This window comes from Mizuhopecten yessoensis, unplaced genomic scaffold (assembly GCF_002113885.1).
Source record: "Mizuhopecten yessoensis strain PY_sf001 unplaced genomic scaffold, ASM211388v2 scaffold10693, whole genome shotgun sequence".
Lineage (NCBI taxonomy): Eukaryota > Metazoa > Mollusca > Bivalvia > Pectinida > Pectinidae > Mizuhopecten > Mizuhopecten yessoensis.
This window is the reverse complement of record NW_018408674.1, coordinates 358,343-386,304: the sequence shown is the minus strand read 5'-3', so window position 1 is coordinate 386,304 and position 27,962 is coordinate 358,343. Positions and strand designations below refer to the sequence as shown.

At 36.6% G+C, this 27,962-nt stretch overlaps 2 protein-coding genes across 2 annotated transcripts; one reads left to right on the top strand and one right to left on the bottom strand.

Annotated features, from left to right (window-relative positions):
• Positions 1-3,948: 3,948 nt before the first annotated feature.
• On the top strand, positions 3,949-27,011 carry LOC110461862 (solute carrier family 22 member 6-A-like). Its single transcript, XM_021515584.1, has 9 exons — positions 3,949-3,985; positions 4,220-4,585; positions 7,496-7,917; positions 8,893-9,126; positions 10,326-10,460; positions 10,893-10,975; positions 11,844-11,961; positions 14,686-14,758; positions 24,218-27,011. Exons 2-9 carry the CDS (start codon positions 4,268-4,270, stop codon positions 24,440-24,442), a joined length of 1,608 nt encoding a protein of 535 aa, XP_021371259.1. The 5' UTR covers positions 3,949-3,985; positions 4,220-4,267; the 3' UTR covers positions 24,443-27,011.
• Positions 17,516-22,651, bottom strand: LOC110461863. The gene is made up of 2 exons (XM_021515585.1): positions 21,399-22,651; positions 17,516-19,767 (listed from the first exon to the last, which is right to left on the bottom strand). Exon 1 carries the CDS (start codon positions 22,424-22,426, stop codon positions 21,431-21,433), a length of 996 nt encoding a protein of 331 aa, XP_021371260.1. The 5' UTR covers positions 22,427-22,651; the 3' UTR covers positions 17,516-19,767; positions 21,399-21,430.
• Positions 27,012-27,962: the final 951 nt, after the last annotated feature.

Below are 27,962 nucleotides of genomic sequence, written 5' to 3'. Positions count from 1 at the left end.
GGGGGGAATTGATAAGTGTTTAAAATTCTTCTCTTTCAATATGCTGAGAGATAGAGCCTATAGTTGCAGTACGTGACATATTTGATCAGAATATGTTTCTGTGTTTGTTTAAATGTCCATTTGAGGGATTCAGGCCCTCTAGGCCTCTTGTTTGTCTTTTTTTTTTTTTTTTTTTTTTTTTTTTTTTACATCTGATGGTAACTAGTGATGGGCCAATAATTCATTATATAACTCAAAATTGATCAGCTTGCCTTTTTCAATTATTGATTACGGGTACAAATTCCATAGGTTCGCTTCCTGTTACATGTTTAAAGTGCTTCCTAGAAATTTTACCAAAACTTTATCAGGACATTGAGGTTTGGCAACGGCAAAACGTCATCCGTATTAAAGACCTCAGCAATGCATTTGATAAGTAACTACACCTAAATATTCCTGCTGAAACTATCACTAAGGCGTGTGTGGGGAGGAGCTAAGTAGGATAAACATATGTTCATTAATGGTAAGAATTAATATCAATCATCAGTGATATCACGTGTTCAGGTCCTCGCAGACGAGGTTAACAGGTGGTCAGGGGCTGTGAGAATTCACAGAAAGCGTACGTCAGTACCTCCACGTAGGTTAAAGGACTCCTACATGTAATAGCTTTGATGTAGGAGTTATGATAATTAACAGAAAGCGTCAGTAACTTATGTTACATACACAATACATATAATATCTCTGATGCACCATGACTGGCTAAATCTTACACTACACTTTACTGATTAAAGGTAAATAACTTAATTAACAGTAAGAACGTGTTATACCACCCGTCATTGAAGGCTTGGTTGGAGGTTCTAGGTTCGCTTCCAACTTTTGTTTATGCTATTAAACTCACCTCTTCGCTGATGATAACATCATGTACGGCTGTACCGCAAAGGTCGCTACAGATCATTACATGAATTGGAGAAGGTACGGAAGGAGGAAGGGTTGATATGTTATCCGGAAATGTGCGAGTTGTTTCGTATTTTCAACACTTAAACCATCTTGATGAAAGACATAAACATTCATAGTCCTTTTTATTTGGTGTTGAAAATCGCACAAAGAACTAAGTACCCGGATTGCAGGCTGGCATGGAGGCGACTGAATGTAAAAGTCGCAACAATCAATGAAAAAAATAACCCAAAATCGCTTTAGTCAGTACAAATGCTAAATTAACAAAATAGTGCCCCTAGACATACTTGGTTCCTATCCTGTCATGATTGTATTCGATAGATAGTCATTTTCATTATTCAATTTTCAATAATAATCTGCTTTCTGAAGCTAGTTAGTTACCCTCGGCCATTAAGGCGTTCAATTTTAAAATCATTCCTACTTTAGGACTTGTTAGATTTCCTTCATACTTTATCCTTATATGCATATGTAGATATCATTTGATAACGTGTTTGGTCTTTGTACCACGTGTTACTTCCGTTTATGTGTTCTAGATAATAATCCTTGTTGTGAGGCTTGACTGATATTGTGTCTATAGGATAACCCAGATGACCAGGTCAGCTTCAGTGTTACTTTGTCTATCAGATAACAGGAGAGATAACGGACAATATGCACTAATATAAACCAATACAACCTGTCATGGAGGATACTTCTGTGTACAGATCGTCATGAGGGAAGTGCTTTTGGGTTTATTAAGTCACATCAGGTTTGTAAACGTTACATATTACTGCATTCAACTTTTTATGTTAATGTTAGAGGCACGATAGTCTAGTGGCCGCCGGGCTCGTGACCAAAGGGTTGCGGGTTCGATTCACGTCACGGCACTGTGTTGTATCTTTGGACAAAATACTTAAGTCCGCTTATTCCCGTCTACTCAGCTGTAAATAAGAACATGGTTGGGCAGAGCTGGAATTGTTGAATGCAAGCTGCGAGCACCGAAAATGCAGAAACGGCTAGCTGTAGGCTCCCCATGGAGTTGAGAAATATATTGGCCATATAAACACTGAATATTACAGATCTCTGTTAATATGTAGGACTCTGAATCATACAGATATCTGTTAATATGTAGGACACTGAATCATACAAATCTCTGTTGAGATGTAGGACACTGAATCATACAGATCTCTGTTAATATGAAGGACACTGAATGAAACAGATCTCTGTTAATATGTAGGACACTGAATCTTGCAGATTTGTTAATTTGTAGGACACTGAATCTTACAGATCTCTGTTAATATGTAGGACACTGAATCTTACAGAACTGTTAATATGTAGGACACTGAATCTTACAGAACTGTTAATATGAAGGACACTGAATCATACAGATCTCTGTTGATATGTAGGACACGGAATCATACAGATCTCTGTTAATATGTAGGATACTGAATCATACAGATCTCTGGTAATATGTAGGACACTGAATCATACAGATCTTTGTTAATATGTAGGACACTGAATCATACAGATCTCTGTTAATATGTAGGACACTGAATCATACAGATCTCTGTTAATATGAAGGACACTGAATCATACATATCTCTGTTAATATGTAGGACACTGAATCATACAGATCTCTGTTAATATGTAGGACACTGAATCTTACAGAACTGTTAATATGAAGGACACTGAATCATACATATCTCTGTTAATATGTAGGACGCTGAATCATACAGATCTCTGTTAATATGACTGAATCATACAGATCTTTGTTAATATTTAGGACACTGAATCATTCAGATCTCTGTTAATATGAAGGACACTGAATCATACATATCTCTGTTAATATGTAGGACGCTGAATCATACAGATCTCTGTTAATATGACTGAATCATACAGATCTTTGTTAATATTTAGGACACTGAATCATTCAGATCTCTGTTAATATGAAGGACACGGAATCATACAGATCTCTGTTTATATGTAGGACACTGAATCATACAGCTCTCTGTTAATATGTAGGACACTGAAGCATACAGATCTCTGTTAATATGTAGGACACGGAATCATACAGATCTTTGTTAATATGTAGGACACTTAATCTTACAGATCTCTGTTAATATGTAGGATACTGAATCATACAGATCTCTGGTAATATGTAGGACACTGAATCATACACATCTTTGTTAATATATAGGACACTGAATCATACAGATCTCTGATAATATGTAGGACACTGAATCTTACAGAACTGTTAATATGTAGGACACTGAATCATGCAGATCTCTGTTAATATGTAGGACACGGAATCATACAGATCTTTGTTAATATGTAGTACACTGAATCATACAGATCTCTGTTGATATGTAGGACACTGAATCATACAGATGTCTGTTAATATGTAGGACACTGAATTATACAGATCTCTGTTAATTTGTAGGACACTGAATCTTACAGATCTCTGTTAATATGTAGGATACTCATTAATACAGATCTCTGTTAATATGTAGGATACTGAATCATACAGATCTCTGTTAATATGTAGGACACTGCATCTTCACAATATTGATAATCACAATATGCCCTTAAATACAAGCTTTATAAGGCACTTATTTCTGTGACGTCTGATGATTGCTTCTGATGACTGAACTAATTATAAGTGTTCTACGTTAGAGAGCCGACGGTTACATTCGCTTATCTCGGTTGAAACGGTACAGGTGGCACAGAAATAATCCACGGTTATAAACGCACGCACTTGGACCGAACTACAGACAGAGATAAAATGTACAGTTTCGGAGAATAAATAATAATGTATCAAGAATATTTTGCCCTTCTTTCACGCTTCCAATACATTGTATAAAGTTTATTAAAATCTACATGTGGTTTTACCTTGTTCTATAAAGAAATAACGCAAACTAGCAATAGCCAGAATTTTAGTTTCGTTCAGGCACATCTTGACGCCTCAATATACACGTGACGAATATTCCTGAGGTCAGCCTCGATTTAGATATGCACCTGTCGTTTTCTTTTTAGGTTCAACTGGTTGCACCGGATACGCGAAAGTGGCCTAAACACACCGGTGGATAACTAGGATAAGATGATAAAACAGAGCAAAAACTATATGTACTTTTTGAAGAAAAGATTTTATTATAAAAACTACTTGATTTGAAAGCCAAAGAAAACACTTCTCAATAGAATATTATATCCATAAATAATCTTGATTCTATGTATGAATTTTAGAGAATTCTTAAGAAATGCTTGTGTGTTGATAACAAGTGTCATGTGTATTTAAACTGCTTTCTACTAATTGTAGCAACATACGCAGCCATCGTTTCGTAGATGGACACGTAAACCAGATACGATGCAGTCGATAAGTGAATTCCTGGAAGACATATTACAAAGATGTGGTGGGTTCGGAAGGTTTCAATTTCTCATGTACACCGTTGTCATGGGAAGTAAACTTCCGGTCGCGTGGAGTATGATGATGATGTCATATGTGGGCGTCATACCCGACTGGTGGTGCGACTATAATGTACCTATAAATAGAACAGATAGTCACGTGACGGAGAGTCCCTGGACAAACTCCTCTTTCAAGAAATGTTCTCCTCCAGCCAATACGTCCGTTTCCTCTTGCAGTAGACACAGGTTTCAAAACGACATGTACAACATTGTAAATGAGGTGAGTATGAGTTCAATATATGTTTATAATATCAACCTTTTATTACATCAGTACTAGAAACAAGTGCTACGATTTACATATCCTCATTTGCTTCAACGTTGGTTGTTCCATATTGTTGCAAGTTGCACAACCACATTTGGTGTGCAAAAGGATTTATAGCACATAGACCAACACAATAGCTGACACTTAGTCCGAAGATGATCATAATATGCAAATCAGGAAATAGCAACTTCAGTGTCGTTTTGATTGCATACCCTAAAGAAAAATGAACGATTTAAAATTTAAAATCGATGAAATTAAGGCAGAATATTAGGGACCTTCAAAATCAAGGAGAATAAACAATAGAATTGTTGAAAGCACCGGCTATATGCTCCCCCGGGAGTTGCGAAAGATGTTAACCACGAATAATAATTCGTGAACCGCGTTGAGACGACCTACGACCTGGGGAGTGTAAAGCACTATATAAGAACCTCGAATTATCATTATTATTATTAAAACAGCTCTGGCATGTTCATGTAGCTTTGTTACGGATAAAGTACTACACTAAGAGGTGGTGTCTCTATGTGATTTTGTAGGTCACATTTCACCACTCTATTATTACTAGCTGTCGATATCTACATTTTAGGGACAACAACTTCTCACAGTAAGCATTCCTTCTCACATAATGAGGGATTTCCTGTCACTTCCTTGTACCTCTCAAGGGTCTCCGTGTAAATCTTTCTGTTGTGTGTATCTTGCACATTTTCATCCCTGTACGGTTTTGTTACACGAGTTATTCATAATCTTATGGTGGCTGATGATTTGTATATTTTCATGGTCATTGTACCATCATTAGACTGACATGCATTTCAGGCCTCAGCTTCAATAAACTAACTGGAAAGCATAATTGCAGTCAAGAAAAAATCTAAAGTGATTTTTTCCCTGTAGTACATTCGTGGCTGGACGATACCTATATACCTAAGTATAGATTGTTTCTTACGCTTGCTGCTATGCAAAATAAATATAGCGATCGTTTACATAGCCTTATTTATCTCCTTTAATAGATTACTGTGCTGATTAAGACGTCACCTCTTGTTACTTGATTGTTTTAATGGATCACAATCAAAACCCTAGGCAACCCATATTTACAAAAATATCTATAAATAAGTTAGAAAATGTAAAAAAAGAAACACAAAGAAATAAACAATATCTAAGTTATGAAAACAGACTGAGGATACTTACATTACCAACACTGAAACACAGGAGACCAAGAGGGGATATAGTCAAACTATATAAACTAACACATGCAGGATATGATAGAACTGTCACAGAGGGATTGTTAGTTCAAAACATAAATAAGGGAACACAGTGTATCACTGCTAAAACAGTAGTAGACTGAACTTAAGAAAACATTTTAAAGTGAGCAAATTGTAAACCACTGATCCCTCCTTTTTTCAGAACATTTTCTTTAGGTTCGTAAGTATGGATTATGAAAAGTACTTTTTACACAACCAATACGAGTTTCTATGTGACGTTTCGATGACTAGTACGGTATGTACTCTGTAACCTTCATCAGACAAATGACCAGTGATCATGAATCGTACAGCGTATCCGAATCGACATCGAATTTGTGGTCAACTCGTTCACATTTTACACCTTTGTGTGGATACGTTTCACTGGTCATTTGCATGTACCGTACTAGTCATCGAAACGTCACATAGAAACTCGTATGGGTTGTGTAAAAAGAACTTTTCTTAATCGCTGGAACTCTCTTCCATATGTTGTTGTTAAATCACCAACAATCAAATAATTTGAACCTAATAGGATAAACGATGAGGGCAACCTGAATGTTTTTATAACTATGAGATAGACAATAATGAACTTATTAATATCCGGGACTATAACTGGTAAAAACAGGAGTAGACTGAACTTAAGAAAACATTTTAAAGTGAGTGGATTGTAAACCACTGAAACTCTCTTTTTTCAAAACATATTCTTCAGTTTGGTAAGCATAGATTATGAAAAGTTCTTTTTAAACAACCAATACGAGTTTCTTTGTGACGTTTATATGACTAGTACGGTATGTACTCTGTAACCTTCATCAGACAAATGACCAGTGATCATGAATCGTACAGCGTAACCGAATCGACATCGAATTTGTGGACAATTCGTACACATTTTACACCTTTGTGTGGATACGCTTCACTGGTCTTTTGTCTGTTGAAGGTGACAGTGTAAATACATGTACCGTACTAGTCATCGAAACGCCACATAGAAACTCGTATGGGTTGTGTAAAAAGAACGTTTCTTAATCGCTGGAACTCTCTTCCAGATGATGTTGTTAAATCACCAATAATCAAATAATTTGAACCTAATAGGATAAACGATGAGGGCAACCTGAATGTTTTTATAACTATGAGATAGACAATAATGAACTTATTAATATCCGGGACTATAACTGGTAAAAAGAAGGAGTAGGCTGAACTTGAGAAAACATTTTAAAGTGAGCGGATTGTAAACCGCTAGAACTCTCTTCTAGATGTTGTTGTTACAATAATGAACTTATAAATATTCGGGACTAATTTTAATTCTATCTGGTTATATGGCAAAATGCCAGCGGCGTACAGTAGTATTAAATTGTAGAAAAACGGTATGATTATATGTACGTATGTAACAACTTTTTCGAATTTGTATTTGTGTTTAACCACACAATATATATTACGATAATGAATAAAGAGTTTCTTTTGCAATTTGTTTGAGGTTGGGCTTAATTTGGCGTAGAATTGTTAGACTATACATGGGGGTATCCTCTGAATATCCCGAGGGTTGTGATAAAACCTTGTAGTCATAGAAACCCGTTTACTCAGGTAGAACTGTGTGTAGAGTTCTTGATAAACTGGATTCAATCATGATTCACTTTTTATTTCAAAGTGGAATCTCGTCTGCGATCGGGAGCTGATCACATCAACCATCACGACTATCCAGATGGCGGGCCTTTTTGTCAGCGGATTCTTTTCTGGACATTTTGCGGATGCCTACGGAAGAAAACCTATATATTTTCTGTCCGTGCTGACCCTTGCTGTAACCAATGTCATTGCAGCTTACTCTGTGTCATGGCAGATGTTCGCTGTACTCCGATTTTTCATTGGCTTTGCCGTTGGATGCTATATTGCAGTTTTCTACACCTACCTCATAGAGTTTACACCGGCCAGATACCGCGCAATGACTACTACGTTTCCTATATGGGCAGTGTGGTGTGGACTATTTGCCTTCGTTTGTATGTGGCTGCATAATTGGAAATACCTTCACTTAGCCACAGCCGTCACCTCAGTCCCGTGGCTGTTGGCATGGTGGTGAGTAACTCTTTGCCAAATTATCTAAAGAAGTAGGTATATAATATATTTTATTATACCGAGTGTCATGTTTAGGTGTTTCACCACTTCACCATTTTTAAAGGTCCTTGTGTTGATTTGACATAAACCAAGACTTCATCTCAACAGTTGTCGAATGAACCAACCATGAATGTGATTTGATAACACCCTGGCACTGGGACGAACCGTGCACGCATCCGTTTGGCGCATGTAACAATTTTTGGAATAACACCCTGGCACTGGGACGAACCGGGCACGCATACGGTTGGCGCATGTGATATTTTTTGGAATGTCACCCTGTCTTCTTTATCTTTGTAAAACGAGCAAGGAATATTGAAAATGTTCACATCTTTCTCAACCAATCAGATTACGAGATTTTAACAGAAGGTATAATAATATTATTTGGTGCCTCGGTTGCTGCGATCGCTAACGCGCACAGTCATTAATACATGTACTGTGTGCAATCAAGCGTGAGCTTCAGACCACTCACACTCCCAAGAATTTCGGTTCGATCCCCAGCGATGGCGGAAAAAAGAGAGTGATGTCTGATAGGGCTAGTTGTTATCCCTCCGATGGCACAGTGGGTGTCCCCCGTGGTTTTTCTCCACCACGAAAACAACATTTGTAACCTTAGCGGCGTCGTACTAAAAGCTCTACATATATATATAGCTCATGTTTGTTGTTGACAATGTACACGACGTTAAAATAAATAAAGATTATTTATTATTCCATACATATGTTTTAAATTCAATTTAATTTGACGACATCGGCTACAAGATTCGATCATCTTAACGAGGTCTGAACATGTTTATCCCGAGGTACCCTTTTCATCAACGTATCGATTGTGCATATCAAAAATGTTGGATTAGCTTCGTTTCACGCCGACCACATCCAAACTGACATGCGTTTCAAGATTGTCGTCATCACAAAACTATCTATTGGTTTATATATATTCAGGTACTTTCCAGAAAGTTTTAGGTGGTTGGTAACCCATGGAAAAGAAGAACAGGCAGTGAAAATCGTTATACAGATCGCAAAGACAAATAGCAAAGACGTACCGGATACGACGAGGTTGACAGACATAGCTGACAGTGATTCGTCAATCAACCAATCAAAACAATCCTTCACTTTACGGGACATTTTATGCTCCAGGAAACTTCTGTCGCGGAGTTTGCTTTTGGCAGTTGGATGGTAAGTTGATCGCCAGTTATAATTTTGTCAAAGGACCACGGGCGTTAAGGGTCATTTACGGCCTCATCGGGGATTTATAATTAGTTGTTATATTCGAAATCTGGACTAAATGAAGAACGCAAATATACAATTTTCAATTCATTTGACATCTGGTTAAGGAGATATATCATTACAAAGAGAAACATAAACGCACATTTTCAACATTAAATGCGTGCATATCGTCTGTTTTGCGCTATTTGGTTGAGAATTGGCCATTTTGAAGGAAATTAACTAAACACTCATCAAATTTTGAAAGAGAAACAAATGAAAATTTGACATGCTTAAACTTGTTATCTAGGCTATTTGTGCATAGCAACGCAGTTTCGTTGCTATGGTAGGGCATCTACGCATGCGCATTTGAAAAGAAATACACCAAGAAAGATGCCCCTAATTAACCAATAGGATGTTTATAACAGAAATTGGTAACTAAGTTCAATTTGAAATTTTCGCTTTTTATGAGGCCAAAGATGACCCATAACGCCCAAAGTCCTTTATAGGCCTGCCTTCCCTGGCTATGATACATTGATAACACCATTGTTTGGTTAGGGTTAAACTTTTTGAAAAATGTGGAATATCCTGGCGTGGATATTATTTTTACGAATAATTGCATGGAGTTATATTGCGGCTTAATATTTATGGTAGAAACGTTGATCAAAAGCTCATAAAATATGACACAAAAAAATTGCATTTATTCAAAATGTATCTAACTTCTAGACGGTCAGTTACGTATCATAGTGCAACTGGAAGCAAATTTACAAAAGGGAGATAATTCAGTTTAATCGGGGAAAATATTCTGTGTTAATTACTGCAAAACGTACCTTAAATTGATCAATTAAATGTAAAAGATGTAAGGCGTAATTTGTCAATCTTGGTGTCATCGTAAAGTCTTTTATTGAAACAAAAGTCTACATTATAGAGTATTAACACTATAATTGTATTCCGTCTTTGCGTATTGCAGAGTTATCTTCTCTTAGGAGCAGGTATTGATTGTTACGTCACTTTTTTTGTGAGAGTAACGTCATCAATGTTTGAGAACACGACGTCATTTTCTCACACAAACCAATGACGTAACAATCAATACCTGCTCCCAAGAGAAGATAACTCTGCAATACGCAAAGACGGAATTGCTGATTGAGAGCAGATTGTCTTTGTGTTGCCAGGGTGACAGCTGCGTACGTGTATTACGCCATTTCCTTTGGTGTCCAGAATCTTTCCGGTAATATCTACATCAACATCTTTCTCATTAATATTATTGATATCCCCGCCCAGATCGTCACCTACTACATGGCCAACTGGTTAGTAAAATAGCAATCAAACTTCAATGGATTCTCTTAACTATCTTAACGAAATTTGAATATATAAAAGTTTCTTGAATGATTTATTACACTCATACGTCATTTCATAGAATGGGCTACTCGAAGGTCAAGTTTCAAAACATAGACATTAACTCTTTTTTTAAAATAATAAACGGATTTCGTATCGTTATCTACTTGTCATATGCCACCTTGCTAATGCATCCATGGGAATAAGGTGTTCTGTCGTTACTACACAAAATGTCTGCAACGTTATGCCTCATAATGATCGTCTGGACAAGTACTCTTCATCTTCCTGTTGTTAACCTAAATCGTGTTAGTTATATAGACATTAATATAACTCCACTGTTATGGTGACCGTACTAAAGACAACGATTGACTGGTTTGCTTTTAACAGATGTTGTCGTTTCACAGTATTGGCCGGAGACTGACTTGTTTGGTTTTCTTTGTGACTGGTGGCCTGGCAGGTATCGTGGTAGCATGCGTGGAAATCTCAGGTAATTATAAGCTCAAAGTTCATGATTACTTAAAACGTAAATATTTTAGCGGTAGTCATAATTTAGCGCTTTATCGCGCTTTGAATATTGCGCTAAATCATGAATGCGCCTATTTCAATTCTTATATATTGTTCTCTATTGCACGATTTCTTGAAACGCTGATTCATAAATGCGCTAATCTATTAAAATTTGAAACTGCGCTAAAATTTGAGTGCGCTTAAACAAGTACATTTACAGTTTACCCACCGATAAGAATAGAAAAATACCGAATGGCAGTCAGAGGTTATCAGAGTAGCCTGACAATAAACACATGGCAAATTTGAGAGTTTCCGAACGATTATCACAAGTCAGGTCACCTCTTTTCCCATTGGATTTATTGTTGCATAAATGATGGTTGTTTGTTAAATGTTGAAGTACCAATATACCAATGCTGTATAAAATGAAGGATGTGTCTTTCTAGGGTTAGAGGACAGGCTTAAAGAGTAAAAAATATTAAAATAATTATGTGAATTTTCGTTTGAAATATCCCGTTACTCAGATTATTCACTGTTATATCATCTTCCTCCTTGGAAAACAACACATTGACATTCAATGAAAGATGGGGTGGAACTGTTAGACTCCTGTCAGTCGATTCTGTCTTAAAACATATATTTCTGCGTTAACTTGAATTTCCTACAAGGTTAAGCGTAGTGTTCCTCTTTAGTACTGCTGCAGTGCTGTTAGTGTTATTGCATTAGTCAATAGGGAAATTATGAATGCCGTCATGGCACTTATTCTCTATGTAAAATGAACTCCTGTGAGACAGGTGAATAGATTTTTCACGGAAACGCGTGAAATAAAAAAATAAAAATTTACTTTATCATTGCAGATATAGAACACAAGAATATGATCATCAACGGCTTCGCTCTAACCTGTAAACTCTGCGTTGGTGCCGCGTGGACATCCTTAATCGTCTTCACAGCAGAGACATATCCCACTGTCGTTAGGTAAGTACACCCTCGTTACAGAGACATATCCACCCTCGTTACAGAAACATATCCCACTGTCGTTAGGTAAATACACCCTCGTTACAGAGACATATCCCACTGTCGTAAGGTAAATACACCCTCGTTACAGAGACATATCCCACTGTCGTAAGGTAAATACACCCTCGTTACAGAGACATATCCACCCTAGTTACAGAAACATATCCCACTGTCGTAAGGTAAATACACCCTCGTTACAGAGACATATCCCACTGTCGTTAGGTAAGTACACCCTCGTTACAGAGACATATCCCACTGTCGTTAGGTAAAGACACCCTCGTTACAGAGACATATCCCACTGTCGTTAGGTAAGTACACCCTCGTTACAGAGACATATCTCACTGTCGTTAGGTAAGTACAACCTCGTTACAGAGACATAGTTCACTGTCGTTAGGTAAGTACACCCTCGTTACAGAGACATATCTCACTGTCGTTAGGTAAGTACAACCTCGTTACAGAGACATATCCCACTGTCGTAAGGTAATTACACCCTCGTCACAGATACATTTCTTACTGTCGTTAGGTAAGTACACCCTCGATACAGAGACATATCCCACTGTCGTTAGGTAATTACACCCTAATAAAGGAGAAATATCTAACTGTCGTTAGGTAAGTACACCCTCGTTACAGAGACATATCTCACTGTCGTTAGGTAAGTACACCCTAATAAAGGAGAAATATCTCACTGACGTAAAGTAATTACACTCTAGTAAAGGAGACATATCTCACTGTCGTTAGGTAATTACACCCTCGTTACAGAGACATATATCACTGTCGTTAGGAAATTACACCCTACTAAAGGAGAAATATCTCACTGACGTTAGGTAATTACACCCTAATGAAGGAGAAATATCTCACTGACGTAAGGTAAGTACACCCTAGTAAAGGAGAAATATCTAAATGTCGTTAGGTAATACACCCTCGTTACAGAGACATATCTCAATGTCGTTAGGTAAGTACACCCTCGTTACAGAGACATATCTCAATGTAGTTAGGTAAGTACACCCTCGTTACAGAGACATATCCCAATGTAGTTAGATAAGTACACCCTCGTTACAGAGACATATCCCAATGTAATTAGATAAGTACCCCCTCGTTACAGAGACATATCTCAATGTCGTTAGGTAAGTACACCCTCGTTACAGAGACATATCCCAATGTAATTAGATAAGTACACCCTCGTTACAGAGACATATCTCAATGTCGTTAGGTAAGTACACCCTCGTTACAGAGACATATTTCAATGTCGTTAGGTAAGCACTCCCTCCTCACAGAGACATTTCCCACTGTCGTTAGGTAAGTACACCCTCGTTACAGAGACATATCCCACTGTCGTTAGGTAAGTACACCCTCGCTACAGAGACATATCCCACTGTCGTTAGGTACGTACACCCTCGTTACAGAGACATATCACAATGTCGTTAGGTAAGTACACCCTCGTTACAGAGACATATCCCACTGTCGTTAGGTAATTACATCCTCGTTACAGAGACATATCTCACTGTCGTTAGGTAAGTACACCCTAATAAAGGAGAAATATCTCACTGACGTAAAGTAATTACACTCTAGTAAAGGAGACATATCTCACTGTCGTTAGGTAATTACACCCTCGTTACAGAGACATATATCACTGTCGTTAGGAAATTACACCCTACTAAAGGAGAAATATCTCACTGACGTTAGGTAATTACACCCTAATGAAGGAGAAATATCTCACTGACGTAAGGTAAGTACACCCTAGTAAAGGAGAAATATCTAAATGTCGTTAGGTAATACACCCTCGTTACAGAGACATATCTCAATGTCGTTAGGTAAGTACACCCTAGTAAAGGAGACATATCTCACTGTCGTTAGGTAAGTACACCCTCGTTACAGAGACATATCTCACTGTCGTTAGGTAAGTACAACCTCGTTACAGAGACATATCTCACTGTCGTTAGGTAATTACACCCTAGGAAAGGAGACATATCTCACTGTCGTTCGGTAATTAGGCAAAACAAAAGGTATATGACAGTCCGCTGTGTTAAGGTAAATACAAAGCAAAGTGAAATAATTCACGGAATAGCAAAAGCTATTGCAGCTGCCCTTTGATATTAACAACCTCCCCTGTCCAATTGGCAAACAGCGTCTGCCGTCTCACGCGTGGCTTGATAAAAGCCAACAATCCTCCATGGATCACTAAACGAGACAACTTCTCTTAAATGCATTAAATATAAACTATACTTTTCAACACTTTCTGTGTCCTTGAACAAATAAAAACAATGTAAAAATCTAAAGGCTTCATTATTTTACTCTCTTAAGTAGGAAATGGTATAATAGTATTGAACATACAGTAATTTATTAGTGCTTGACATAAACTGCTCATTAAAGATAGTTGCTTTTCAATTACTTTTTACACTTAAAATTATGTTTTCCTTTTAAAGGCAAACTGTCTTTCTTCAATAAAGATAATAATTTAATGTAATTCGGAATGTATATTTCGTTTCGTAAAAGTATTGTTTTGAATGACCTTTTTCACATATATATCTATTTGTGTATACGATTACGTTAGTATTGTCTATTTAATGTTATATCGTATATGTTATTGTCGGCATTACCAATACCTTTCAGTGAATGCTTGTCCAAAATGTCTTATTTATGCTATAACACTTGTTTAAATAACACTATATCGTAATCATTTTCCAGAAATATAGGAAATGGTCTTCAAAATTCCCTGTCAAGACTTGGAGGAATGGTTTCGCCGTTAATTGTTTACGTGGTAACTATGACATCTGTGCTTTGTTTATGTAGTAACTTCAGCATGATTGCTATGCTTACATGATGCATGAAAGTGTGGTGATGTACTTTAATTTCGTTGTTACTATGGTATATCTACTTTGCTTACATGGTAACTATAGTATATATGCTTTGCTTACGTGGTAACTATGTTATGTGTGCCTTTGCACACATGGTAACTTTGATATATATGCTTTGCTTTCGTGGTAACTGTGATTTATGTGCTTTGCTTAACTCTTTCCGTACCGTTGTCGTGTACACACGACAAGAGACTTTGATGTAACCTGCCTGATGTTTAGTTGGTTATCGCACGAGACTGTCGCGAAAAAACCTTTAATTGTCGCTAAAATCAGAACCCATCAGTTTGGAAGAAATAATTTTAGTTGTGCAGAGTACACTTTTTTATTATGTGACTTAATGTTTTCGCATTTGCCGCAAGATGTTTGCGTTTGGTGCCTCAAATGTAAACAAGATGGCGGCAACTTAATTCGATACGAACACTCGTAAATTCATCATCAGATATTTGTTGAGACTTATGGAAGTAAATTTGAATATTCTAATATAAGTCTTGACGAAATCGACTTGTATTTAGAAAAATATCAACGACTCCACATTCGTAACCATAATCAAACCCCATTGGAAACCTGCACTACAGCGCTGTGTTAAATAAAAGGAATCGTATCGTTTATTGAAAGACAAATGTCGATTTATCCGTCATTATCAGCTGCCAGTTAGTCAGTATGCTGCGAAAATTAAGAAGTGTTTGTCTATGAACCAGAACATGAAACAATAATAATATTTGTTCACAGTTACCTGTTTAATTCTTGCGGCAGTTACACCTAGTCTAAAAAGGACATTAAAAATCCGCCATTTTGCTATATGCGCGGGGGCGAGTCTAATAAGTACATCCGGTACGAAATCCGGACAGGAGTTGCGGTACGGAAAGAGTTAAGTGGTAACTATGGTATGTGTGCCTTTGCACACATGGTAACTTTGATATACATGCTTTGCTTTCGTGGTAACTGTGGTGTATGTGCTTTGCTTAAGTTGTAACTATAGTATGTGTGCTTTGCTTATGAGGTTTCAATGGTGTATGCGCTTTGCTTTCGTGGTAACTGTGGTGTATATGCTTTGCTTTCGTGGTAACTGTAGTTTATATGCTTTGCTTTAGTGGTAACTATGGTATATGTGTTTTGCTTACGAGGTAGCTGTGTCATATTTGTTTTACCTAAGTGGTAACTATGGTATGTGTGGTTTGCTTACGAGGTAACCATGTCATATTTGTTTTACCTAGATGGTAACTATGGTATGTGTGCTTTGTTCAGGTCTGGTTGTTAACGTGTTTAGTTTGCCCTAGTTTTCATTCTCGGGGATAAAACATGATGAAATCCAGCTAAGGCATCAATATAAATTAAAATCAGATTTTTACAATCGTACTTAATTATACAGTGTTGATCCTTCACAGCACATTGTATACCAGAAAGGCGGGGAAAACACAAATATGTCTAAATACGAAAAACTTCCAATCTTCCATCTTCCAGTCTTTCTAAATCATATCAATGCAGAAGTTTTCTGGAACAATCGATCTCGTTACTATATGAATGTTACTGTGACCCCGAAGTCAGGTTACAAATGTACAGAACATGGTCTATTAACAGATGTGAATGCAAAATAGAACAGTTAAAGAGAAGCGAAACATTTTAAAACAATTATAATAATGGTCGCAGGATGAGTTACATGAAGTTGTATCGCTTGTCAAGAGAATGAGCCTCATTAAAACCGCAAATTTGAAACTATTTATTATTCTTTAGCTATTGATCAAAAGAAAACGACCGGAAATTGATAGCAATCAGGTATATTTGATTCTGATTTTTACACACATGTAGCTCACAAACTTTGGTTTTATTTTTCACTCGTTGTTTGAAAGACTACACGAATAAATGTTCATTTTAAGAATGTTAAAAAAACGCTGTTTTTTATAAAAAACACCATAATTATTATTATTTCCTCCCCGAGTTCTGTTAATTTGATATATATATGTTCAGTTGCAAATTATAAAAAATGAACAATGAACAAAACATCCTTCAAAAAAGAATGTTATTCCAATAAATACAAAATTAAAGCTTTATTATTTTATTTTGATCTTCATATAACAGTATTGTGGGGAAACGGAGGATATGGTTTCCTCTGTAGAACATACGGATAATTTTCCCTCCCATAGTGTGATAAGTTGATCCCTTCATCCCTAAGTGTGATATGCTTTTCAATAAAACAGAGATATCCACACTTCCGTGAAAGACGTCTTATCATCCCACCCTTTACAGGTGTGTCTCCCGTTTCGGCCGGAAAAGATCAGCTTGTCATCCCCTAGAGGAGATAGCCTCGTGCCGATTATCACGTGTCCAATTGTGACGTCATTTAAATGTATCACCGGTAATTGTGACGTCATCGAAAGTGACTGACGATATTCATACCCCACATGTGTTTTTGTTTACAAACAGATTACTGTTGGTGGAGTTGTGACTGAAATAATAGGATGGGAGAAAAATAATCATCCCCTACCTTGAGGGTGTAACAGAGAAATACCCAACCCTCGAAGTGATGTGTTCGGTTGTCTATCCCTCTGCAGAGCCTCTGGTTAGACAACCAAAAAGCATCACCCTTCGGATTAGATATTTCTTTGTCACACCCTCAAGGTAGGGGAAGATTCTGTTAGTCTTACCCAGGGTAAAGAGGGGGGGGGGGGGGGTGTTCCCCTGTCATAGCAATTGCATGACGTCACGTCAACAGTGCCATGGCGTCACGTCAACAAAAGCAGATCACGGATGATAATTCCGATCTGCTGGTAATATAATAAACGTTTGCATTTCATTAAATTACCACTAGTATTTGTTATTAGGGAAAATAAGTCTTTCCCCGCTTAAGGAGTAAGAGAGAAAAATCTCAACCTTCGGAATACGATTAAGAATGATTTTGGGTTGAGATTGTACTGTCTTTCCCCGACAGCTGGGAAAAATTTATTTAATCCGTCCATGCCAAAAGTGTGATTAGTTTATTCTTCCATCCCTAAGTGTAATTAACATATCCTTCCAAAATTAAAAAATGTTATTAGCTGATCCACCTCCCCATAACACAATTAGCACATCCTTTTATTCATACGTGTTATTAGCTTATTTTCTTGTCCCGAATTGTAGCTAATTGATCATTCCATTTAGTAATGTAATTAAGCTGACCATAATACCCATGGTGAAAAGATATCCCATCCAATAGAGTAATGATTAGATCGTCCTTCCATCCAATAGTGGAATAAGTTTATTCGTCTTCTTATAGTAGAATTAGATTATCATTTGATCCCATAATGATTATCCTTCCGTCCCATGATGTAATTAGATTATCCTTCAATTCCATAGTGTAATTAGATTATCCTTCAATCCCATAGTGTAATTAGAATATCGGCCATCCTATAGTGTAATTAGAATATCGGCCATCCCATAGTGTAATTAGAATATCGGCCATCCCATAGTGTAATTAGATTATCGGCCATCCCATAGTGTAATTAGAATATCGGTAACCCATAGTGTAATTAGAATATCGGTATCCCATAGTGTAATTAGATTATCGGCCATCCCATAGTGTAATTAGAATATCGGTAACCCATAGTGTAATTAGAATATCGGTAACCCATAGTGTAATTAGATTATCGGCCATCCCATAGTGTAATTAGAATATCGGTAACCCATAGTGTAATTAGAATATCGGTAACCCATAGTGTAATTAGATTATCGGCCATCCCATAGTGTAATTAGAATATCGGTAACCCATAGTGTAATTAGAATATCGGTAACCCATAGTGTAATTAGATTATCGGCCATCCCATAGTGTAATTAGAATATCGGTAACCCATAGTGTAATTAGAATATCGGTAACCCATAGTGTAATTAGATTATCGGCCATCCCATAGTGTAATTAGAATATCGGTAACCCATAGTGTAATTAGAATATCGGTAACCCATAGTGTAATTAGATTATCGGCCATCCCATAGTGTAATTAGAATATCGGTAACCCATAGTGTAATTAGAATATCGGTAACCCACAGTATAATTAGATTATCGGCCATCCCATAGTGTAATTAGAATATCGGTAACCCATAGTGTAATTAGATTATGGCCATCCCATAATGTAATTAGAGTATCCTTCCATTCCGTAGTATAATTAGGTGATCGCTGCAATCCCATAGAGTAATTAGATTATAGGCAGTCACATAGTGTAATTAGAATATCGGCCATCCCATAGTGTAATTAGAATATCGGCCATCCCATAGTGTAATTAGATTATCGGCCATCCCATAGTGTAATTAGAATATCGGTAACCCATAGTGTAATTAGAATATCGGTAACCCATAGTGTAATTAGAATATCGGTAACCCATAGTGTAATAAGAATATCGGTAACCCATAGTGTAATAAGAATATCGGTAACCCATAGTGTAATAAGAATATCGGTAACCCATAGTGTAATAAGAATATCGGTAACCCATAGTGTAATAAGAATATCGGTAACCCATAGTGTAATAAGAATATCGGTAACCCATAGTGTAATAAGAATATCGGTAACCCATAGTGTAATAAGAATATCGGTAACCCATAGTGTAATAAGAATATCGGTAACCCATAGTGTAATAAGAATATCGGTAACCCATAGTGTAATTAGAGTATCCTTCCATTCCATAGTATAATTAGGTTATCGCTGCAAGCCCATAGAGTAATTAGATTATAGGCAGTCACATAGATAATTAGATTATCTGTCATCCTATAGTGTAATTAAATTATCGGTCGTCCTATAATGTAATTACATTATCGGTCCATTACATATTGCAATTAAAGTATCGATCCATCCTAAAGTATAAATAGATAGGCATCTATCCGATAGCGTACTAAGCAGGTATCCCTTCCCAAAGTGCTAGCTGATCTTTCCGTCCGAAATGGTAAGTAGCTGAAAGGAGAAACGTTACCATAATTAAGTTAATGTTATAAAAAATAAAAACAATATGTAGCTTACAGTTTCAGTTCTCTAGTATTGAGCTTATTAAACATCGTTCTAACGTTATCAACAGAGATTATCATAATGAGTAAATTGCTGTTAAAATTAATATATACATAAAGATGGACCGCTGGTAAATGAACAAACTCTTTTGGATAATTTTCTATCGAATACTGGCGTTACTTGTTTAGACCACTTAAGAGCATGCTTCAGTGTTGTGATACATTTAAGCAATCAATGTTTAGGCAAATGTTATTAGTGATGACAAACTTAATAAAGCCCGGTAGGCTTTATGTAAGTTTGTCAGCAATATAAATGTGTGTTATAGGACCATAACAATATTTGTTTAAATGTTCATTTTTTATATTTACATTTTGATATAAGAGTAGTTATGCTTTATTCAGTTATTTCGGACAGTTTTTGAATAGCAATTCAAGTGTTGACAACAATTAAATTGATGACGTCACAATAGACATTGATGACGTTACAATAGAAAATGTTGTAACAGCTCATAGCAACATTTGCCTTCGCAATACATTACAATGGAAGGATGCAGAGCAAATGTAAATATTTTTGCTTAAAATCTTTGGAGCAAATCCAAACTGTTCCAGCAAAACATATTTGCCAGTTTTGTAATTCCTGGCGTCAAAAACACTGTTAAAACCTTATTATCACTACAATCCATCCATGTATTTATCATAAAACTTTCCAAATGCACAAAACAGGTGGAGGTAAGGGCACGTGTATTAAGTGAAATGGGGTTTGTATCCTTAGGCCAATCCTCGATTGATTAGGGACTAACCTCAGACGTATATGATGAGTTTGTACTATTTGACTAGTAAATACACCAATACAGTCATAGTTAAGATATATTTTTGCGTATTACTAGAACTATTATATATACGTAAAAACTATGAAAAGGGCCGAAACACTGTTTAAAGAACTATGACTTAATAGAAGTCCAGAGCTCTATCGTATACTCGGGGATTGGATAATATGAAGGTGATGCTAGGTCAATTAGGACTTATCTAAAAGGCAACGTCATCTCTGTGTTGACATACAATAATTTACTAATGCTACGTATGAGTTCATTTTTTATTTTTTTATTTTTTTTTATATTTAAAATCTAGACTTTTTAATAGTTATGCATAATAAACTAGACATATTTAAGTCGAACATTTGTGGAAAGGGACAATCATTTCCCATAAATGTTTCGCGAGCTATAATGTTGATGACTTAAAGACCAAAGATCCCTAAGAAAAAAAAACAATAGACTTAAGCTTAAATGTTTCTTACAGGGCGCAAATTTAGCAACCGAAAAAATACTGATTCGGAAAATCTCATACCCGATACATTTAATATTATTTTTTATGTTACTGGCAAATACAAAAGAAAATAGAATTAAATCGAATTAACAAAAAAGGCGAAAAGGACAGTTTATATCTGTAAGAATATTTATTTTTGCAAGATACATCGAGTCACTATCATGTGAAAAAAGATGTTCTTACCCAGACAGTTTCAAGAATATTATTCATAAGATATCAGCACGATTTATTAGGTGACAAATGTCAAAAATTACAAACCTGCTATATCCTTGTATATCCTTCATGCTGGTTCACTTCATGTGGAAGCGTCTCAGTATATCGGCTATCGACCTCTGTTCCTTGTATATGGGGATGGTATTGTCCTCTCTAACTACCACGTCGGTGGCTCCAGGGGGAGCCCAGCCTCCAAATTTCGGAATTCCAACTTCTTCCCTTTCATTAAAAGGGTTGCCTAGGGTGGGTACGCCGGTCTGAAGGCCACCCTGCTTTTGCTCGTATGCTTGTGGTACCGAGTCGAACCCAGCATTTGAGGTCACAGGCAAATTAAAGCCGGCGTTCTGGAATCCTAAATCATTTTGGATGTTGCCGGTTTGTACGCGACCTAAGGTTGGTTGAGCACCAACCGGAACCACTCCGCCAATAGGACTGTTTTGAATGAATGAATTTCCATTCGCGAGTCCAGCGGGGAATCCTGGTGTTCCAGCGTTGAGAAATCCGTTTGTAGCTTGTATGGTTGTAGTCTGTGATCCTATAGGAAAGCTTGCAGGAGGCGACACTGGAATTCCACCTGGACCTTGAAATGAACCAATCTGGGTTCCAATGGGAATGCTACCAGAAGATTGAATCGGGACGCCCTGAGCTCCGGACGAAATAAATGTCATTCCCGGAGACGCGACGGTATTTGTGACACCCACGATACGGTGTGTAGGTTGTTGGAAGACTGACCCTTGCGTTCTTATCACATTAGGAACGCCGCCTATTACAAAAGGTGCATCTAGTCGATTGGTAACCACACCACTACTCTGAAATGGGGTCGTGCTCGTTGATATCACGGGGTTTTGGCGGGAGATAAATCCGGTTCCGAACTGACTCTGGATTGGACTTCGGAAGTGCATTTGTCCACCAAACTGATACTGCTGGTGTGTTGGGAGTGTTCTAATGACTTTATGTCCATAGATGTTGCTTTGGCCATAGTGTTTTTGGCGATATCCACCGTGTCCATACCCCTTCGCTGTCACGGCAGAGATAAACAACAGCAAAATCAAAGACACGCACAGTTCCTGCATGGCTACACGTTCAAACTATCTCCGTTCGTTATGCTACCCGGTTTGAAAAACAGCTGTATTAATTTACAGGGAACCTTTTGGAATCTACTAAAACTGTGTCACTATCCTAAATGAGCAGGTCGCTGTAGTGTCAGGTCAGTGTACCTCGTGAATAAAATTGTGTTGACCTGATCTGTTGTTATATATCAGCAGTGATCCCGTTTGGGCTGTGTTGCACCGTGTACTGAATATGTAATACACTTCCCTGAAAAGTGACATCAAAGTCGTACTCGTCTACCCCTTCACGTGAAGATTTTTATAAACCAATCAGAAAACGCCTTATACATCATAGTTGGTGAGATAGACAGGGCGATGTAGTGCTATACTTCCTGTTGGCACACGAAAACTCCGACTATCCTTGCTAAGTCCGGGGAATACAGCTATGTCCCCCGGGCCTTATGGTGACGTCACCTGACGTAGGCGTGATTGATTATGAATATTTAATGTAGATAAACTTCTCAAAATCGTTGAATTCGATGATAGTTTTGTCTGTCAACTAGTATATAGTTCACGCGCCCGATAGTTACGTGGGCTATACGTTCAAAATACCAGTCCTACAGAAATATGCATATTTTCGAAAATCTAATATTTATCGGTTAAATATTGTATAAATGATAGCACATTGTTTTGATTGGTGAGCACGTATGTATCAATCAACACTTTCTTGAGGTTTGATTAACTCATTTTTAATAATTTAAAGAACATATGGTTTATATACATGAATTGTATTCGGCAGTGTATTCTCAGTTAGCGGTCGGGTGATATATTAAAAACGTAAAAAGTAAAACAAAGAAAGAGAACAAAAAAATAACACGATTAAAAAAAAAGTAAAAATATATGAATAAATAAAGACTTAAACATAAAAAAATGTGTTAAGACTTAAACAGATATACGGTTTTTATTCAAACCGTAAATACTGAAAATAGCATTTCTGAATAGACGCATGGGGTGTGTGTTTGACTTTATAGGGATGGATATATTTAAACAACCACAGTCACGAACTCGTGTCATTTTTATATATATATAAAGGTGATACAAGGAACACATTGAGTCATAATCCTATAGAAAGGAAGGTGCCAGATAAAGTTGCATATACACCCACACTGTTATACAGCCTTTGGTGAACTGAGGATAGGTTCATGTTCTCTATTTTATAAACTAACGTTGATTGTAAGCAATTCGACCAACCATAGACAGAAATAAAACATTTTTATATTTTTTTATCATTTTTTAAGTAATTATTTATTATCATATATATTTGTGTGTGGTTCTTTTCATTATGCGCTATTTATCTTTATTTCAGTATGCTAATTTAATGTTGTCCGTTCTGATGGTGCAAATTGTGTACCAATGAGAGCCCTCTTTGTATACTAAATGATTCTAAATATTGTATACATTACAAACATCTTTCATTATAAAGAAAAACTTGCATATATGAAACAGCTATATCCGCACCATTCATTTAAGTGCACGTGCAAAATGCGCTTGAATGTAATATAACTCTTCTTCGTACCGTATAATAGATATACCTCATTGAACTCAATAACGAAACAAAAACAGTCGAAAACGGTCGATAAACCAGTGTCAGCATAGGTGTTTTGATGATCACGGGGACATAACATCGATTACAGGATGTTCTTGTTTACCTATCCTGGGTATTATAGACGTTTAAGGGATTCGCATGTCCCTGTGTATATGGAAATTATATTTAATTGTTTTTTAAGCAATATCTTTTTTTTCTTTTCATTTCAGAACAATCGTGTACCAGGAATAATGTATTTTCTATGTGGAGGCCTCATGCTTTTATCTGCCTTCTGTACGATGTTTGTACCAGAAACCAAAGGTGTACCCCTTTCCGATACAATCGACCAACAAAGCGAAACGGAATCGGAAAAGGAGAGACTATTACAATCTAATACCGGAAATGGATACCGGACTACAGTTCCGCAAGAGAGATCTCCGTCGGTCACCAATTAACACTGATCAACTTAATTAACTGTTGTTTTGACACAAAGTTGTATGAATCCATTGTACAGACATATAGCAAGTTATTTTGGCGCAGCATATATAATGTAAAATTGTTGGTACAGATGAAGCATGGCAAATTGGCGAAAAGAATGACGTCAAAATAAGTATAGCATTGATGACATTCAGATTTCAATAAGAAAAAGACATTTATTAATATTGTATTTGTGTTTTATGAGTTTGTACTAAATAGAGGTAAATGCGTTGTTATTTGTATTACATATAATACGATATTTATAACAGTGTTTATTTGAAAGGTTTCCCTAAGTGCACATGTTGGAAGTTAAATATAGCATATACATTTACGTTTACCTAAAAACCGAGATTTTATTTTTCATCAAATATACAAAATACAGAGTGAATTGTTAATATTATGTATTTACAGTTAATACATGTAGTTAGAGATAAGTCACTTGCGGAGATTAGTTCTTAGATATACTGTTAGACGAGGTACGAGGTACCACCTGTGTCGAAATGCGATACATATCGTGATACTTTTAAGAACCAGACATGTTTACATTAGGTTTACTTACTTTAAGTTATTTTATTATTTTCTGATGAACAAAGATCATTTCATACTATTTCTCGGACGTTTTATCCATTATAATTAAGCATTTCATCTTGTTCTTAAATTGAAATTGGGAAGATGACAGTGATGTGATGACGATGATGTAAGAGTAGGGTGTATGATGATATTCATATATTATGGATGATGATGATGATGATGATGATGATGATGATGATGATGATGATGATGAAATCAGGTGAAGGATGATGACAGTGTTATTTTAAAACGGGTAGATGTGAGTGTGAGAGAACGTGCTATTTTTTTGTATATGTAAAAACACTTATGAAACAAAATACCCAAAAACCGAGATAATCTTCAAACTGAACGATATAAAAGGACCTTCATTGCAGAATGATTCACGTCATTTTGGTGCAAATAGGGTGCACATTTTCTTTGTGCACATACAGAACGGACTACTTTCAAATAAAGAAGTATCAGGGTTTACCTGTCTCTTGATGAACCCATATACACAAACACAACCTTGAGTCACTCTTTAATTGATCGAGTGAGTCGTCAAATAGCCATACTGATAGAAGTTGTTCCATAATGTACATTTTTAGTAGCTAATTATTAAAGACAGATGATTTTACAGTGGTATTTTCTCCCCTGAATTTGATTCTGGTGGTGATATATTAAAGTATAAAATCGTTTTGGAAACCAGAAAAAGAACCACGACACTTTAAATAGATTAATCATAATTTATTGTCGAAAACCAATGGCAATAGGCAGATGTTAAACTTATTTTGTTCTTGTACCCTTTATATGTAATATATATAATAAAGTGGCATAACATATACATACATTTATGTACATTCCACTTACAGGTAGAAGGATTGAACATGGATGAGCGGAGTTACATAGTTTTGAAACGTACGTGTATGCATACTCGACAAATATATGTAAACATGTGAAAAATAATTTGATGTTCCTGCCAGGGATAGGTTCGTTTCTGATAAAATGTGTCTCTAAAACTTCAATGGTTGATAGTCAGAAGGCTACCCAAACATGCGTTATGGCGGTTCTTGCAAGCAATGCACTGCTGATAGTGTTCCTTTATAGGCATTCACAGTGCTTATGAATGCCAACTGAAAGTAGTTCAATACTCATATTTTTGCCATTTTTGGAATTGGTTCATCACAAACAGAACTCAGTTGACTAATTATGGCTCAAATGTTTGTTCACTCTAACAGCAACTTGTACACTTCAAAAGGACATCAATATCGTTTAACACGTCATCAGTGGAGCGTAAACTGTTTTAAGATTTTTTGCAACTGTTATCAATCATTTGTTTATTGATTTAATTGCAATGAGATAAGGTACATACCTCAACCATCTCCAATGTCAATTTCCAGTAAAACAAACCCAAAATACGTCACTGTAAGTATCCATGAATTGACCATTGCGATATAACCGTTGTAGTTTACAGTGTCACCATTAAAAGGCGAGGAAACATATCGAACCAGACTTAAACAAAGGAAAGCTGAGATGAAGGTCTATGGGTATTTTGAAGCCATCACCTAATTCAAATAAAATGGCCAATCAAGTTAAATGTAGTACCCTCAAAGCACTGTCGCATAACTTTGTCGAGCAAATACCCCTTTCAGGGATTTTTATTATATGACGTGGTGTTTTTTTTAATTCCCATATACTTTTGTCCGATATTTTTTGCCGTCCGCAAATAGTTTAAATAGAAGATAAGCATTGAATCATAGTATGCGGCTGTTACAATTCTTTAAAATGGTTTGTTACAAAATCATCATTAATATAGATACAATGTACCTTCATCCTACGCCTATTGTTTATCGAATATTAATGAGAGGGAGGTGCCTGATCTATCCCAAGAACGCAACTATTAACCAAGAACTTTATCTCAGTTAAAGCTACTCTAAAGTGCTCAAATATACAATCAATACAATTAGCATATACATTAATTGATAAAATTTTGAGGAATTCGCAGGAGCTTATCAGGCGCTTACTACTACCTCTATGCCCCCTAGCTAATATCTCCATATGTGTGTATGCCTGCATGTGTGCTGGAGATGTATTGTATTCTGTTTGTAGTGGGACCGTGCTTCCAACGGTAGCAGTTATAGTGTCACCTCACTTGAATGCTACAGCAAAGATACCGCAACATCCACCTAAGACCATTTTATACTCCACCTGGGTTGTTGGAGTAGTGTGGGATGGAGAAAAACACTTCCTTTGAATATTCCATGCGTACGACGACTTCGGAGATAGAATCACGGCCGTCTGCATGGAAGGCCGGAGCGTTAACCACTCAACCAATCCGCCCATAACCTACAGATAAACTCCAATAAATATCCCGTATATTAAATATAAGTTTATGCATCCTAATACCAAGTTGTTTTAATTGTTAAAGAGACGTTCATCATGCTGCAGTTTCTTCCAGTCTAAACGGTTTATCTTGTCGGTCCAATGCGTTCGCTTCCAAATCCTGAAACAGCAAAATAATAGATATTCATATAAAAGCTGAACTGAACAAGAGAAAACAAAAAGTTGATATCTATGTTACATTGTCATTTTTGCATGAATCACAAATTGGTGTTTGAATAAAACCCAATGTCACACACACACACGCAGGTGATTGCACCAGCCTTTAGGTTGAAAAAAGTTGGGACTGTTTAAAAGATGGCGCCTGCCTAAACAAGTAGAGTGTTATAAAATGCTAAAATTCCACTCCAGAAAAGCATCTATATTAAAGTACAGTGCTTGCAAGGTGACGGGAGCCGGCAATCGGGACGTTCAGTCAAAATCAAAAAATAAATCCGAGTATATTTATGGACCCATGATACAGGTAAAGAGGCCTTTGAAGATTAAAAGTAATCTTAACTGGTTGCAAGATGTCCTATAAACAGGTAGAAATACACATTTTAAAGAGATGAC

Excerpts from the sequence above, each read along its gene's own strand:
- LOC110461862 (XM_021515584.1), top strand. The coding sequence starts at position 4,268 with ATGCAGTCGATAAGTGAATTCCTGGAAGACATATTACAAAGATGTGGT. Across the intron at positions 4,586-7,495 it reads TGTACAACATTGTAAATGAG|TGGAATCTCGTCTGCGATCG; the intron begins GTGAGTATGAGT and ends TTTATTTCAAAG. Across the intron at positions 10,461-10,892 it reads ACCTACTACATGGCCAACTG|TATTGGCCGGAGACTGACTT; the intron begins GTTAGTAAAATA and ends GTCGTTTCACAG.
- LOC110461863 (XM_021515585.1), bottom strand. The coding sequence starts at position 22,426 with ATGCAGGAACTGTGCGTGTCTTTGATTTTGCTGTTGTTTATCTCTGCC.